At 45.3% G+C, this 17697-nt stretch overlaps 1 protein-coding gene and 1 non-coding gene across 25 annotated transcripts in view; both read right to left on the bottom strand.

The window, feature by feature from the left end:
• Positions 1–4383: 4383 nt before the first annotated feature.
• The window catches only part of Pum1 (pumilio RNA binding family member 1), a 111207-nt gene continuing 97893 nt past the window's right edge, over positions 4384–17697 (bottom strand). For 21 of the 24 annotated variants that reach the window (XM_027399443.2, XM_027399461.2, XM_027399460.2 and 18 more), the window contains 4 exons: positions 14545–14670; positions 13511–13632; positions 11142–11334; positions 4384–6175 (listed from right to left, as the gene is read on the bottom strand). In XM_027399443.2, the coding sequence (XP_027255244.1) occupies positions 6044–6175; positions 11142–11334; positions 13511–13632; positions 14545–14670 (573 nt within the window). In that variant the 3' untranslated portion in view covers positions 4384–6043. Of the gene's footprint in view, positions 6176–8148; positions 8349–11141; positions 11335–13510; positions 13633–14544; positions 14671–17697 lie in introns of all 24 variants that reach the window. The other 3 variants (XM_035439581.1, XM_035439580.1, XR_004768149.1) reach the window with 2 other exon arrangements.
• On the bottom strand, positions 9948–10030 carry LOC113833913. Its single transcript, XR_003482102.1, has one exon. It is a non-coding gene; the product is annotated as a small nucleolar RNA SNORD103/SNORD85 (small nucleolar RNA).

Below are 17697 nucleotides of genomic sequence, written 5' to 3' on the forward strand. Positions count from 1 at the left end.
AACTTCCTAAAAATACTTTTTCTTCTCACACCATCTTGAGACTGGAGCTGAGGGCTGGGAATCCTGACTCCCCCAGACTGGGCCACACCGGGCCATGCTCTTCCAGTCCAGCTGTTGTTAGGAATGAAAACATTCTAGATTTAGGGGTCTTGTGAAACTGGCACTGAGCCCCACCACTGTTGAACCATAGCTCTGGGTGAGGCTGTCCTGGAAAGACACAGAGAGACAATACCTTGTAGCTGTCTTTAAGTGGGGCCATCCCTTCTCTGTCCCCAGAGGACTTGTGTCCCCCTTGCCTACATGGCAGTTGGCAGAGTGACCTGGAAACACAGGGCAGGCCTGGGGTTGAGTCCGGGGTCCACTACTTCCGGAGATTCAGAATTCAAGGGTAGCACAGGGGTGGATCCTACCACCACTGCAGCTAGCTGGCAACTGTTTGGACGGCACTCTGCATGACACTGAGAGACAGGCCGAGGTACCTCAGGGGGTCAGGGAGTGAACAGCTGGAGTGGGTGGCTATGGGGCAGGGTCTTTCTCAGGTGCGACTTCCACATGAACCAGCCAGCATGATGCTCTCAAATGTCCCCAGAGCTATGGAACCACATGTGACCGAACTCCAAGAGTCAAATCACCTTTCCATGCTGTTCTGCTGTGGGCTGTGACTTTAGGAAGTGAGGCCATCACCACGCAGGACCCTTGGGACCCCCAATGAGAGACTGGGCAGAACTCCAGTCTCTCACTTAGGTGTCCCAGTTTGCGAAATGTGTTAGCCATTCTAGCCTCTCAGTGCAGCAAAGGAATGAAAGGCAGTGCTCACTTCCAGCTATGTGTCCAGCTCTAGGTCAGGGGCTGCCACATGCCCAGTGAAGTCCTTACTGGACACAGGAGGAAGAGGAGGAGCAGTCAGATGGCTTACACAGCTGCTTACACAGAGACCCATCAGGCTAGGATGTGAAGCTCCTGATTACAAAAACACTTGGAGGCTTGGGCTGTTTGAGAGCTTGGGTGAGTCGGTTAGGGCCTAGACCTCCAAAGAGGTTCCACAGGGGCCACAGAGCAAATCAAAACAATTGGATCTGAGCCATGTATATGAGCTTAAGTTTCCACCCCAGGCAGTGAAGGAACTCCTAAGAGAAGAAACAAACCTCACTCCACTTCCTGGTCCTTAAAGCCAGACCTTGAATCCTGGAGCCCTGGGAACTCCATAGTGCTTGCTTTAGGCAGCAGCGCCCTCATGTGGCCAAAGCTGGTAACTACCAGAAGTCACAGGTTCTCGTGACTTGATAGGTGATTTTTTTTTCTGCAATTGCTTTTTTTTTTTTTTTTTTTTTAATCCCATTTCATGTGTATGGTCTTTTGTCTGAATGTCTGCCTGGGCACCACGTGCACACAGATCCCAAAGAGGCCAAAAGATGACACCATATTACCTAGGACAGGAGGTACAGATGGTTCTGAGGTGCCTACCATGTGAATGCTGGGGATTAAACCCAGGTCTTCTGCAAGAACAGCAACAGTTGAACTTTTGAGCCACCTCTTTAAATTTGTGTGTCTCTGTGTGTACACAAGGGTTCCACGGAGTCCGGAAGGTTTCAGATCCCTCTGAGCTGGAGTTACAGGCAGATAGGAGCTTCATTGATTAGGTGCTCAAAACTAAACTCGGGTCCTCTGGAAGAGCACTGTGCACTCCTCATTCCTGACACCTCTCTAGGCCTGCTAACTCATTTTCTGCTTGTTTGCCTTTTAGGTAATTCCTTTTTACATTTTATTCGTGCATGTACATATTTGTGGGGGCATGTTTGTTCCACAGTGTACATATATATGTCAGAGGTCAACTCATGGGAGTCCATTCTCTTCCCTCCACCATGTAGGTCCTAGGGATCAAAGTCATCAGGGTTGATGGCAGGCACCTTTACCCACACTTAGCCATTTCACTGGCCCTTCTGGAACTCTAAAAGGTAGCAATTGCCAGGCCACACAGGCAATGGCAGAGCAAGATGCAATTTACAGCACTGGATCAGGGGAGTCAGAAGACCCAGAAAAACCCTGGCTTGGCTAACAATGCACACAAAACCTGAATTTCATCTCATCTTTTCTGCACAAGGGCTTGGGCCATCTACACTCCCTTCCTTCTGGTTGTCACAAGGATGAGGGGTGGACACAGCCTGCAGTCCAGCTGCTGTCACGCAGTGGACTGAGAGTGTCACACCAAAATGTGGAACCTCAGCTTCCAAATCTGAAATGGGCAGGCCAAAACTACCTTCTTCTGGTGGTGGCAGAATTGGGTGTCCAGAGATACCCTTGGATAGTCATCTTTAATGACAGTTTTGTTTGCTTAAGACAGATCTCAGGCAGGGGGAAGACTGCTCAGTGGATAAAGAGCTTGCTACCACCCATGTGTGAGGATGAGTTCCAATCCCCAGAGTCCATGGAAAGCCAGTAGTCATCCTGCTGTGTGATGAGAATCAGAGACACAAGAAGCCCCTGAAGTTTGTGGATCAGCCAGCATATACATATATATAGCAACAAAGTAAACCCTGCCTCCAACAAGACTGCAAGGTAAGGTAAGGATGGACAAGCAGAGGCTATCCTCTCATTTCCACGCCTGTGCTGTGGCCCACGCATCACCTCCAGGCCTCCCCAACCACAAAGACAGGGTCTCCTGCAATCACTCTGGTCTTCAAATCCTGGACCTTTTACCTCCATGTGTCAAGGGCTAGGACTAATAATGTGCACCAGCTCAGTGGTTTTGTTTTTCTGTTTCTGAGGCAATCTTGTTACTGAGGCCTAAGCTCAAACTCTCTATCCTCCTGTCTCAGCCTCTGAGGGTTGAGATAACAAGCTTGCAAGCCCATAAAATAGTTCATGCTCTCTCTCTGCATAGCCACTGAGCAAGTGGGGGGAGGGGAAGGAGAGGCTCTATATCCTCTCTGTTCATAAGCTATTAAAATGAAGTCCCCTACTGTAAACAGGGGAAATGCAGATGTTACCTGTTACATGGCACACTGGGCACACTATTCAGTTACAGAATCTCCATCTACACAACTGCTTTTGAATACACTAGTATTCAGATAGCTTTTCCTTTCACAGAGAATTCGGTCTCAGGGGCATGCAAGGATTAAACACACTTCATCCTCACTCTAAAGACTCCTCAAACATGCAAGGTTTGATATTAGGGGCCATCCCGTTTTCAACAAGCTTCCACACACGAGTTTTCCACTGAGATACTAAAGGAAGAGCCCAAACCAAGCACAGGAGGACAAAGCCAGCCTTGGGCTGCCCTGCAGTGCAGGCCTCAGACACTGCCCACCTCTCCCACAAGGGGTTCATAGACCCTCAGCACATACCTGTTCTGGAAAAACATGGTAGCAACAGGCAAGGCTGGGCTAGGTCAGATGTGGACTAACTCTAGCTATTCAAGCAGAATCAGACTTTCAACTGGAAACATTCCTCCCTTTCAGGCCTTAATTTGCAGCCCTGAGGGCTTGCTGGTCCCTACATGCTGGAGGGAATCAGGTGAAATCCCAGAGGTGGTGTGGCCTTCCTGGCTAAACCAACCTTTGTCAGTTTTTGCTAAAGATGCCTCCTGAAGAACAGCTGAGTGGAGGTGGGTGGGCACCCTGAGGACAGGCACTACTTCTGTGAACCCAAAGACATTGTCAATTTGAAGATAATCAGAGAAGCTACATACTGGCCACAATCCAGTCTCAGAAAAGCTAGGTACTGATGGCAATTTTCTTCCCTTCCTTCACTTATTGGAGACAGGGTTTCCTTTGTGTAGCCCTGGCTGTCCCGGAACTAAACCAGGCTGACCTCTACCCCATAGATCTCCCTGCCTCTGCTGGTATTAAAGCCACCAGGCCTGTCTGGCAGTTTCCTCTTACTTGAAACAGTTCCTCCAGGAGAGATGGGAGGTCATGAGATTCAGGAGCAAAAGGTCTAGGAAAGGCCCACCGTGCTAAAGATCGAGAAGGCACCTCCCTGGCTTCCTATGTGCTCTGCAGAGCGCTCCAGGATTGTGGGGGAGGGGAGCTTTGCTTTGTGGTGGTGCAGCTGTTTTGGGGACATATGTACTCTAGTAATCCCTCACCCACACTCTTGATAGTGACACCTCCCACCCCAAGTAAAAATTGAAGCTGGACTCTGGTGCAATCATTACTTTGTCATGAGTTCCCTTTCTGGGGTGAACAGGTGCACTGGCACCTATGCGTGTCTCATAACATTGGGAAACCAGGCTTTGGCACAAGCCTCTCAGGTCAAGTTAATCAGTTTAATACTCCAACTCTACTCCATCCTTCCTGTCCACCCCAGGGGCAGCAGAGAAGCCAGTCTGGAGCAGGGCTCACCCGAGCAGGTGTGGGGAGTGAGAGTGATACAAACAGCAAATTCAGATTCCAAAGTTCTGTATTTTTTTCAAAATAAAGATCACACATTGTTTAGAGACAATCTACACAAGAGTTACAAAAAATAGTTGCCCAGGCATAAGCATACACAGGTTTGTTAATTATACACATATGGTTACAAGTGTGCTTGCAAAAAGTTCATTGGAAATATACACAAGGCTCTGGAAATGTACACCGTGTAGTGTTACAGTCTATATTCAAACAAGGATTGACAGTATGTTACATTCACTTACAAGTAGACAAAATGCAAAATACAGCTCATTTGTACAAAACGGAGGGCGAGTCACTTTACAAGGGGAGGGGCTGAGCAGGGGAAGGGGCAGGCGAAACTTCTGCACGTCCTTTTTTGACTGTCACAAAATAAGCAAAACATTACTTTTTTTTAGGATAAAAAAAGAACACTAGTGTGAACTGACTCCTGTGAAATAACATTTAGAAAGGCTCTCACTACCATCTTGACTAGCTGACAAATAAACCAAGCTATTCTTTTTCTTTTTAAACATTAACTAGGCTGTATAAAGAACATTTATTCTTTCAAAAGGAAAAAAAAATTTACTTCTGGATGAAATTACAATTTACAATATACAACACTATCTGCTACAACCATAAAAGGTGGATATACACCAAGTGCACGGGGCTGGCTGATTCTCTTTTCTTACCAAAAAACGTGTTCATGTTGATTCAAACTTCTCCACATTTACATTACAGGTATACAAATGTACAATTGTACAATTAAAAGTATGTCCGACTACTAGGGTACAATATAGATACAGATTAGACATCAGAACAGGAAAATACTACAAATCCGTATATATGCAAAGTCTACACAAGTATACACTATGTATCTATAGAAGCAAGACCAGGAGCAGAGCTGGGTTTTCTCTCATGCTAGATAATCAGATTCTGCTTCTCAGTGTTCACAGAAAGCAAGCCCACAGGCAGCACACGGCCCTGCCCACTGGCCTCGGGCCTCTGCCCCTGGATCTGCAACCACCACCTCAGCATGAGGCCATCTCCAAAAAAGTGTCATGAACTCAGTGTCACAGGCTGATGCTTTAGCAACTCTGAAAGGGTCCCATTTCACATATGTATATATGTATATGTATATGTATATATATATATTTTATAAACAGTGTTAAATGCCAGTTTAGGGACATTTAACTAAAATTCAAATTTCTCAGTTTGTTTTTTGTTTCTGTTTTTTTTTTTTTTAATAAAATGAGGTGGGGAAGAGCTATTTGCAAAACTTGCCACAAGGCAAATGAGTTAAAAACCTTTTTTTGTCTTTTTTTCTAAAACTTTTTTTGTTAAACCAACCACCCTGAAAGTGTCCACATGTGGGATATAGATACAACAAAGAACAAAACATGTGGCCTCCCATGTACACTGATTACCTATGTACAAGTTCCTATACACCAGTAAACAGCAGGGCAATTAGTCAATTAAAAAAAATAATTAGTACATGTTATGTGTAATAAAATGAAATTTACAAAGGCCTTTCCACGAGCGGATATGATTCCTTTTAAGGAGGGAGCAATCCGGGAACAACCATTGCCCACTCTGACTCTACGCTGGGCATTTCTGGTTGTTGGTTGGATCTGCCAGGGTCAGTGAGGTCAGCGGGACAGGGATGGGTGCATTGCTCAGATGATACCATTAGGGGGGCCACAGATGGGCCCCAAGTCGACGCCATTCTTCATGTAGTACTTCTCCAGCTTGGCCAGGATGTGCTTGCCATAGGTGTACTTTCGCAGAGTCGCGATGTGTGGCCGGATCTGGAGAGGACAGTGTGTGTTATGCTGGCCACAGAGGCCTGTGACATCACCAGTACCATCCCAGACACAGACTGTATCTGGTGCACATGTTCCACCCCACAAAGATATCTTTGACCTCTTATTGCTAGCAAGCCAGGAGTTCTTGCCCTAAGCAATGACACAGGACAGGGCACCCACCCAGGGCAGGACAGCACATGCCAGCCAGCTGCAAAGCACCTGCCCACAGGCACACAGATCAGTTGGGATTTCCTTTGGGGAACCCTTTACTTGAGCTCGCACCTAATCCTTGACATTCCACGGCACAGGACTGCTTCCAGCTAACAGTACTGGCTAGTTTTTATGTCACCTTTGTAGAAGCTAGAGTCATTTTATTTTGGAAGAGGGAACCTCAACTGAGAAAATATCCGCACCTGATTGGCCTGTGGGCAAATCTGTGGTGCATGTGGGAGGGCCCAGCTCACTGTGACCAATGCTACCTGAGCATAGGCTGAGCAAATTACTGGGAGCAAGCCAACAAGCAGCACTCTCCTAAGGCCTTGGAATCAGGCCCTGCCTCCAGATTCCTGCCTTCATTTCCCTGAATGAGGGACTCTTCATTCAGATCAAACAAATGCTTTCCTCTTCATGTTGCTTTGGTTATAGTGTTTTACCACAGCAATAGAAACCCTAAGAAAGACAGAAGTTGGTGCCAGGTCAGAGGCAATGCTGTGTGCTCAGCTCAGCGGGTTTCTGTGGGAGCCTGGAAGAGAATGCTGTGAGCAGTGCAGGCCACAAAGGCCTGGCTGAGAAGCTTCAAAGGAAAGCAAAGACTAGCAGGACTATTCAAGTGATATTTCGAGTTAACCACTAAAGTGAAACCTTTGCTTTGCTGGCTCATTGGTACTTGGCTAACTGGAGTCGTGATTAAGGAGACCAGTATCAGTGAAGCCAAATCTTTTTTTTTTTCCCCTAAAATTTATTTATATATACACTGATCTACCTGCCAGAAGAGAGCACAAGATCTCATTATAGATGGTTGTGAGCCACCACGTGGTTGCTGGGAATTGAACTCAGGACTCTGGAAGAGCAGTCAGTGCTCTTAACCTCCGAGCCATCTTTCTAGGCCCAAAGCTAAATCTTCCAAGAGTATTTCCTCGGGGTCAGCTGTAGCCCAGAAAGGGCCAAAGTGTACACCACATGCTGCAGCTAACCTTGGTAATGTGTAAGAACCTTCCAGGTGGTACTGGTTTTCAAGGGGTCATGGAGATGTGAGAGAGCAGGAAGGGCCATTGGTGAGGGTACAGACTGAATGAATGACAGTCAAAGGCCCAAGACTGAAGGAGTCGTGAGAGAAGTTGAGGCTTGGCATCAATGTGGTATGGCCAAACTCCCTGAAGAGTACCCAGGAAAGGTTACTGGTGAGGGTGGAGCCCAATGCAGAGACTCCAGCATTTTGGAGACACCAGTACCATGGGATGATTGCTCAGAACAACAACAGCTGTGGAGTGGAGCCAGCCTAAGGCAGGCAGACAAACTGTAGGGGCTGTCAATGACTGTCCAAGCCCTCTGGAGGAACCCAAAGGATCCCGGGTGAGTCCCACAAGTCTGACACTGAGCTTTACACTGCTGGACTGTGGTTTTGCTTTAGTTAGAATGACTGTGCCTTGGTTCTTCCCTCTTGAAATAAGGAAGTATTTAACTTATACAGATTCTACAGGAGCCTAGGGTTGAGAGAATCTGGATAATTAAAAAAAATTAAACTTCATAAAATATTTGTAAAGACTGCATGGCTTTTAAAAGTTGAGATTTTTATCTTGAGGTTAGTATTAATATGAGATCCTGGGGATGAAGAAGACAGGAAAGGTTATGCTTTACAAGTAATGTGACTGTGTGTCAAAGTAACAAGGGGTCGATTGTGCTAGCTCAGTTTATGTCAATTTGATCAAGCTAGAGTTATTTGGAAGAGGGAACCTCGATTGAGAAGATGCCCCCACCTGATTGGCCTGTGGGCAAGCCTGTGGTGCACTTTGTCGATTGATGACTGATGAGGGAGGACCCAGCCCACTGTGGGTGGTGGCACCCCTGGACATGTGGTTCTGGATGCTATAAGCAATCAGGCTGAGCAAGCCAAGCCAGCAAGCAGCGTCCATTGCCTCTGTATCAGTTCCTGCCTCCAGGTTCCTGCCCTGAATTCCTTCAATAATAGAGTAGACCAAGAGTTTTTAAAGATGAAACAAACCCTTTCCTTCCCAAGTTACTTCTGGTCATTGTGTTTTATCACAGAAATAGAAAACCTAAGATATCAACAAATAAATAGATAAATTAATAAATAAACAAAGACAGAAACAAGGGAAGGAAGACTGATACTGTGCCAATGTAGCTGAGGGAAATGAAAGATACAGAGTGGCTCTGTAGTTTGGCCAAAGAAAAACTAGGGATAGGAATAGCACAGGTATTTCAACCCTTGGATTCACTCTTCACTCAGGTTACTCCAGCAATCTGAGCTCTGTGAACACTCTCTTGGGCCACCTTTCCTGGACCTGTTCCCGTGAACCAAGATGAGAGGGACCTCACTTAAAGCTCAAGAGCCAGGCTATAATAAACTTAGCAGTGCTGACTCTCTTCTGCTCAGCTATTAATCGTATCACACGGGGAATAGAAGATGGGGGAGGGGCACTGTAATTGTGTCCATACTGCACATAAACCTCAAGGAGCACCATGACAGAGCAAGGAAGGGCCAAGGAGCTCTAGAAACTGCTATGAACCCACGCAGAACAAAGGCTAGGAAAGAACACACCTCTATCCTGGCACCTTCAGTGACAATGGCTGGTAACAAAGTGTCCTGGGTTCTAAGTAACAATCTACATACCTTCCCAGGGATCCAGGAGTGCTGTACCCCCAGATGTTGTAAGGACCATGTCCTCAACAAGGACTTCTCTCACTAGGCTCCCAGCCTGGAACACTCTTGCTTTGGATAAACACATAAAGATACACACTTTGGCTTTCACAGTTCTTAACCTGCACACTTTCCTTCCTTCTCTTCTCTACTGTCCACAGCTTTGCTGCACTCCATTTTTGACTTGGATTAGTGAAATGTTAAATTTCTGCTCTTCTCCCACTTGCCCTAGCGGTGAGTGAGCAGTTCCTGCCCTCCCTCTCCTTTTGATTCTATCTTTAATCTGAAAAATGCTACCAGCTATTGGCTCAGCTGTTTACATGGCTTCCCCTGCTCCAAGTTACAGTGGCGGCACAATAGCAGAACATTTACTTAAAGCACAGTCCTGGACCAGAATGATTGCTACATGGGTAAATCACTTGCCAAGAAGCCTGACAACCTGAGTTCCATCCTTTGAACCCAGACGGTAGAAGGAAAAAACTGACTCCAGGGAGTAACCTGTCCTTTGACTTTCACATCCATACTGAAGCACACAGAAAATACTGTGCTGGCTTCCTGCAAAGATGTGCTCAAATGTTCTTCCTTTAAGGCATCCTATTTCTACCCATACTCACTGTAGTCCATCACACTCTATTCTCTTGCCTTCCCTGGCTTTCCTGTGCCTATGTGCACACTTCCTCAGTGAGCACCAGAACAACTCTGTTCAGAGGACCAGGCTACAGCCACAGGCTTAGCATTTGCTTAATCAACAATTGTGCTTCCAGCTCCTACACACAGCAACCCTGCCTAACTTATAGCACCTTCAAACATTAACAAGCTGTGAGATGCAGCCCCAAGTGCCCTGAGCTCCACCAGCCTTCAACTGAATGGGTTTGAGTCAGAGCTGGTGGGATTCTGCCTGGCTCAGAACGAGTCCATAACAAAGATTCTCATTATCGAACTTGGTCCTCAGTGAGGGCAAGTGGGTCATCACTGCCAGACAACAGCAATCCCCCCACAGAGAAGGCCGAGAGAGCTCAGAGCACAAAGGCTAAGGGGTGCAGGACAGAGGCCTTGGCACCACCTGGCACAAACAGCTGTGGTGTGTCTAACCTACCTGTTAGAGCATTCAGAGCAGCTATATATATCTGTTCAGGCCCCTGCTCCCTTTCTTCTGTCTAACTACCCCCACCCAAGTCTTGATTCTGCATGGGTGGAGTGAGGGGCAGCACAGCTTCCCACTGCTCCAGTCTACCACACTGTGGCTCAGCGGCAGGGACCAGGCCTTTGCAGGGAAGTGTGGTGGGGTCAGTGAACATGAGGAACAAGAAAGAGACAAAGGAAGCAGACTGCCCTGGACCCATAAGCTCATCTCAGAGACCACGGAGGGAAAAAGAGACAAAGGAAGCAGACTGCCCTGGACTCATAAGCTCATCTCAGAGACCACGGAGGGAATTACTTTACAAATAGCCAAGTGTGGCAGCATACGCCTGTCATTTCAGTACTTAGGAGGCCAAGGCAGGAGGATCATGTTTTTCAGGCCAACCTGGGCTACACAATGAAGCTCAACAACCCCCCCCCACCCCAACAAATAAACAAACAGGCTGGGGACATGGCTTGGTAGCTGAATGCTAGCTTAGCACGCACCAGGCCTGGACTCAACCACTAAACAATATGCAAAACCAAGAAATATGCTTCTAAAGGACAAACAGGTCCTTAAGTGGGTAAAGGACACTTGCCATGAAACCTGACCACATCAGCATGATCTAGATATGCACCACAGCACACTCACACGCTAAAAAAAAGTTTTAAAAACATGCAGGCATGTAATGCACAGGGATACATACAAACAAAATTCCCATATCCATAAAAGAAAAAGAAAGAAAAAGTTTAAGACAAGAAACAGGACCTCCATACTCCCCCATACTGCGAGGAGAAGAGGAGTGACAAACACGGGGAGACCATACATAGTGACCCTACACAGTAAGAGGAGGGAAAACAGAAAAGGCCTGGTATAGCAACACAAAGAAGCCCAATATCTGCCGTTCTCTGCATCTGAACACGCTCCATCTGGTCCTCCGCCCACTCTGGGTTGGTACCCAATCTACTTACCTTGTGCATGACAATCTTCCGCTGACCTGGCTCAGCCACATCGATCATCTTCTGGACCACATAGTTGGCATACTGATCCTTCATCATGGTGTATAAGGCACTGTGGGGACCATCATTCATGGTGCATACCTCATCAATGAGCACAGCACGTTCTGTACGTGAAGCATGAGTGACACACTTTTCCACAACATTACTGTCATAAGAAAAATTAGGAAGAATAATCAGAAAAGGTCCCCCCTTAGGCTGTGCATGTCAGCAAGGACAATGAGAAGACACAGTACATATGGGGAACTCAATTTGTTCAGAGTCTGGCTCTGTAAGATTCTTGTCTTGTTCTTAAACACTGGGGTATCCAACACCCGAGCCCCACTATTCCAAGAAAGGGGCCCTGACCCGCAGACAGACGGACACACAAGGCTCACAGCAGAGTTTTCTAACAGCTCAACTAGTTTACAATCACTATTTCAACCCATACGTATCGAGACTATGATGATGCTGTCCTTGCACCTGCAAGCTCAGGGTCAGCAACCAGGCCCTTTTGTGTTACAGCAGCCATGACACAGACACTGGGACATGGTGGCAGTTCTGGGCTCAGTGAAGGAACTTAAGCTGGACCACAGCACTTTCTGTTGCTCAGAAGGCCCTGTGTTCTGTCAGTACTTGTGAACACTTCACACACCTCTTCTAGGAAAGGAGTAAAAGGCATAGTTAACATTGGATGCCTGGCTGCCAGACCGATGGCGACACAAAATTCCTTACCACACAAAATTCCTCACACTGCCTGCCTCCCTTTATCAGAGGGCATGTATCCTCGCTCACCTCAGTTCCCTAAGCACAAAGCTGTGCAAGTCAACAGAGTGTGCTCAGCCAGGCAAAGGTATCTCGTGCCTTTAATCCGAGCACTCAAGAGGCAGAGGCAGAGGCAGGCGGATCTCTCTCTCTGTGAGTTCTAAGACAGCCAAGGCTGCACAAACAAACAGTATCCCCAAAACAAAAAAGAATGTGCTGTGTGCAGTGTTGGCACTGAGCAATACCCAGTAGCAGTCAGTACATGGGAGCTGGTGAAAGCTGAGGCTTTGCCAAGAGCTGAAAGAGGAGAGAGAGCTCTAGGTTCCAAACCCTCAAGGAAAGAGAAAAGGTAAAAAAGAGGTCACACTTACCTACAGACCATAACCAATAAGTACAACCCCATGTGGGCACACTGCCTGCCTGTTAGCTTCTCTAAACTAAGTTACACATCAGTGCTTTGATTTTAGGTACAGTACTCTCAGAGCTCATGAATTAATGGACCAGCTACAAGGCAAGGTGGATAAAGGTGCTTGCCCCCACCAACCCTGATGACCTGAGTTCATTCTCTGGAACCCACAAGATAGGAAAGAATCTAATCTACTCTACCAAATTGTCATCCAAACTCCACATGGGCACCATAGAATTCTAAAACATGAGCAGAGAGAAGGACTGAATCTGCTCAGAAGAGCACCCTGCTAAGGCATGGATGCCATGATTTCCCAAGACTGATGCTCTGAAGCTAAGAAGTGGAGGCCTGGACAGACCTGGTAAACTATCCCTTTCAGGCCAAAAAAATGAGGGGAGAACATTTCACAATGCTCACCCATGATAGGAAACATACAGGGGAACAAAGTACATCATTTTTGAAAGTCCCCAGATTTCAATGGCTACTCCAAAGGAGTGGAAAGAGCCTTTAAGGGATGTCTTTGAAGCCATGCTTTTTTTTAAAGCAGGCAATACTTTAAGGAAGAAGAAGAAGAAAAAAAAAAAGGGGGGGGGAGTTGATCATTAAAGAGAAAGGGCAAGAGAGATAGCTTCATATGTAACTGTAATTGAGGCTAAGACCGACAAACTGGCTTTGATGCCCAGAATCTGTAAGATAGAAAAAGAGAACCAACTCCCACAAGCTAACTTCTAACTTTCACCTGTGTTCCATGGTCCAGTGCACATGAGCACAAGACACATGCACACAAATAAACAAACAAAAAATACGCAAATGCAAAAACTTAGGGAAAAAGGTGTTGTGGAATAATCTTTTTGTACACTGTGAAGATGTATCGTTCATACTGGATAATAAAAAGCTGAAAAGCCAATAGCTAAACAGGATTTCCGGACACAAAGGATGCTGGGAAGTAGGAGAGGCCAGGATGCAAAACAAGGCATGGGCATTACAAAGTAAACGAAGATAGAAATGGGTTAATTTAAGTTCTAAGAGCTAGTTAGAAACAAGCCTAAGATCTCAGCCAAGCTTCCATACTTAGTGATTTTAGGAGCTGGATGGTGGGACAGAGAACGGTCTGACAACAAAAAAGATTCTGCAGCTTAAGTGCTACCCAATCCTCGATTCCCAGAGCACACACCTTGCAAATTTGTGCTGACTCAATACAAGTACATTGCCTCGGATCTCTGCTACAATTTTGCTTTTATCCTCAGGACGACCATGCTCCAGTACATGTTGTATTACATAATTTCCATATTGATCCTATTTGAGAAGCAACAAAGAAAATATGCATAAAAAACAGTTCTGTGGGTTACTAGGTCCTCCATATAATTAAGAATCTATCACTCTTGCTGCATCATGATGGCTTATGTAGACATGAGGAAACCTGCAACTATTTAAAAAAAAAAAAAAAAAGATTTTTTTTTATTTATTTATTACGCATACAGTCTATACAGTGTTCTGCCTGCGTGCCAGTAGAGGGCACCGGATCTCATTCCAGGTGGTTGTGAGCCACCATGTGGTTGCTGGGAATTGAACTCAGGACCTTTGGAAGAACAGTCAGTTTCTTAACCACTGAGCCATCTCTCCAGCCCCCACCCTGCAACTATTTTGTAAATGGACAGGTGGTAATAATTTTCCCCTCTCATTACAAAACAAACATTGTTACTAGACTGCAGACTATTTCTCTTTATGTATTTATATACCTACTTCCAAGCTAAATGCTTCACAGATTTCTAACTACTAAAATGTAGGCCTACAATTATTTCAGAATGGGGGAGGGAAAGTTTGGGAAATAAATGTTTTCTATTAGAATAGAAGCTGCAAAAAGAAAAAGTTTGCTTTCATCTTTCTATAGATTTGCATCCAACAAAACAGTCAGGGTTCATTATTTTATCAGTAGTAGAAGCAAATCCCAAAAGAAGAATCAACTAGTACACTTGGTTTGTATGCCAATGGAGCAGAGACTTGCAGAACCCAACTCATACGCCAGGGCTGTAAATCACTGGCCATATTCATGAAACATAAATTGGGCTATGGTGAACACAAGCTCCTAAGATTTGAAGGCCACTGGTTAATACTTTCTTCTAATAAACACATTCTAGGTCTAAACCAGCCGAGAAGGGGGGGGGGGGTAGATAATATGTGCAGTTCCTCTTCTGACAAGCACAGCACCTGTACAAGCTGCTCCGTATGCTGGTGAAGCTCCTCGAGGATAGGGAGAGTCTGGTCAGGGAGACAGTGCTCCAGGATCCTCTGAATCACCCTGCACCCATAAGGGTGCGTAGACAAGGCAAACACCTGGAGCACAAAGATCCAAGACAGTCACTTCAGTACTGTTACTTCATGACCCCACCGTTGTTTCACAGGTAAGCTTAACCAATTTCCTAGGTTGTTTTAGGAATTCATATATGCATATAAATTAGCTGAAATGAACTTTCCCAAGAAGCCTAAGATGAAACTAAAATTGAGTCAAGGTACTAAAAAAATCCACTTAGTCAAGAATTAAGAGTATCACCAGGCAGTGGTGGCACACACCTGCTGTGGAATAACCCCTCTACATGCTGTGAATATATTTTATTATCATTGGTTAATAAAGAAGCTGCTTTGGCCTATAGTAAGTCAGGATAGAGCCAAATGCGAAATCTGGAAATCCAGAGATCCAGGGAGAAGGGCGGGATCAGGAGCAGGTACCATCAAACCGCCAGAACAGGCAATACCATGAGACACAGATGGGAGGTGGTGGCAGGCAAATCTCTGTGAGTACCAGACCAGCCTGATGTACAAAATCTAGTTCCAGGACAGGCTCCAAAGCTACAGAGAGAGAGACTCTGTCTTTAAAAAAAAAAAAAAGAAAGAAAGAAAAAAACCACCACGCACATGGCAAGCCATAGATTAATTTAAGTTGTAAGAGCTAGTTAGTAATAAGCCTGACCTAATTAATATTAAGCTTCTGTGTGATTATTTTGGTGCAGGAACCCTGCACTCAGAAGGCAGAGGAAGGCAACAGTTCAAGGCCAGCCAGGTCTACAGAACAATTTCTAGGATAGCCAGGGCTACACAGAGAAATCCTGTCTTGAAAAACCAAATCAGGATCAAGAGTGTCAACCAAGTGACTTTCCAAAACATAGGATGAAAAACACAGAGGAAGAGAAACTGGACATGGTGGCTAGTACCTTTAACCTTAGCACTCTAGAGGAAGAGACAGGGATCTGCTTCAGGAAAGCCAGAGGTATAGAGTTGAGACCCTACCTCAAAGAAAACAGCAAAACAAAACAAAAAGGCTAGAGATGGAACTCATTAGTGATGTGCTCCCTGACCCTGTAAGGACAAAGGCTGAAAACACCCAGCATAGAAAGGCACAACACAAAGAAGCCCACAACACGGAGTGTAGAATAAATCTGGATTCTTTCATACAAACACATACACATAAGGCTGGCTGGGGCACAGTTAGGGTTAGAGCAATAAAAAAAGTGCAAGGGCTTTTAATGGTCCTGTTTTGATTTGATTTTTGTGGTATGGAAATTGAACCAGGGATTCTTTCCCAATGCTAGGTAATTATCCCACCACTAAGTTGCACCCTCACTGCACATACTCAACCTTGATTCTGGTCGTTCCTAGCTCTAAGGGAGTTCCTCAGATCTCCAGTCAAAATACTACTGCGGAAACAGTAATGAATGTCTTTAACTTAGCACTCATAAAACCAAGACAGGAGGATCATGAGGTTCATGGCCAGCTTTGTCTACATAGTGACAGCCTGCCTCAAAACACCAAGGAAAAAAAGAACCGAAGAATCCTAAGAGCAGTAACACATCCCATATGTAGTGAGTGCCTGAATTCCTCAAAGGTCAATTCATGGACCAAGTACTTGCCATCTCATTTGCTGCATGGCAATACAGTTGCACCTGTATTGCATTGGTTTTTGTTTTGTTTTGTTTGTTTGTTTTCTTTTGTTTTTGAGACAGGGTTTGTCTGTGTAGCTTTGGAGCCTATCCTGGCACTCGCTCTGGAGACCAGGCTGGCCTTGAACTCACAGAGATCAGTCTGCCTCTGCCTCTGCCTCATGAGTGCTGGGATTAAAGGTGTGTGTCACCAATGCCCAGCGAGGTCAGCATTGTAAAGATGCTGCCTGCTCATGGTCTAAGACAGCTCATTGCACTGCACCAGGTTTCCAAATATACTCCTAAGCATTCCTTGTCTGGACACACATAGACTTTGGTCCACAGACATCTGCACTGTTTGTTTTTATCCTTAACTTTTACATTTTATATGGATTGGTATTTCGCCTGTGTGTATCTGTGAGGGTGTTGGATTTCCTGGAAATGGAGTTACAGACAGTTGTGAGCTGCCATGTGGGTGCTGGGAATTGAACCCAAATCAGTGCTCTCAATACTGAGCCACCTCTCCAGCCCTTTTAAAAAAATTATTTTTTAAATTTTTACTTCAGTGTGGATATTACTGTTTAAAAACATGCTAAGTGGGTCTTTCATCAGACATATTTATTAGTTAGCCCAAAATACTGGATCAAAGAAATACAAATTGTGAAATCTAAGAAGATACTGACTAACTGATACTGCAGTGTATGGCGGGGTCTCTTTCAGAGCCTCATTCTGTACTTTCTTCCTAAGTAATGAAATACTTTTTTCATATCAACTAGTAATCTGTGCTTCTGTAAATTGTTAATTCACCTTTGGTTCCTTTTTCTCCACTTACCACATACTGCTTCCGTTGATTGTAGGAGTTCTTTATCTAATCTAGCTGTCAATGCTTTGACAGTTTCAATAGTTGGCATCCAAGCCCTGAACTGGAGACACAGCCCAACAGTTGAGTGCTTAGTTAGCAGCTGTAGCTCATGGGCTCCCCACTGCTCCATCAAAAAGCAGGACAATCATTTTCTCCTTTGATTTAATTTTGTTGCATATTCTGATTAACTTAATGTCTTTTTTAAATATTTTATTATGTATATGTGCCCACCAAAGAGAGAAAGAGGAGTCTGATCCCCTGGGAACTAGTTACAAATAGTAGAGAGTTGAAATGTGGGTGTTGGGAACAGAATCCAGGTCCCCTGCAAAAGCAACGAGTGCTCCTAGCCGCTGAGCCATCTCTCCAGCTGCAAACATCTCAGTGAATGAATGTGTCTCCCTCTGCTCCACTAGCCTGGAGAATCCCAATAAACCCTGAGTTCTGAGTCTCCTTAAGCATGTGGTAAGTGAACAAATCCTCATCCTGAAAAACAAAACTCTAAACCATGCTTTCATTTAAGATTGACACAGCACTTCTTTGAGAAATATTGCCCCACCCACCAACCCAGAAAGAGTCCAGATTCAT

This window comes from Cricetulus griseus, chromosome 2, assembly GCF_003668045.3.
Source record: "Cricetulus griseus strain 17A/GY chromosome 2, alternate assembly CriGri-PICRH-1.0, whole genome shotgun sequence".
NCBI lineage: Eukaryota > Metazoa > Chordata > Mammalia > Rodentia > Cricetidae > Cricetulus > Cricetulus griseus.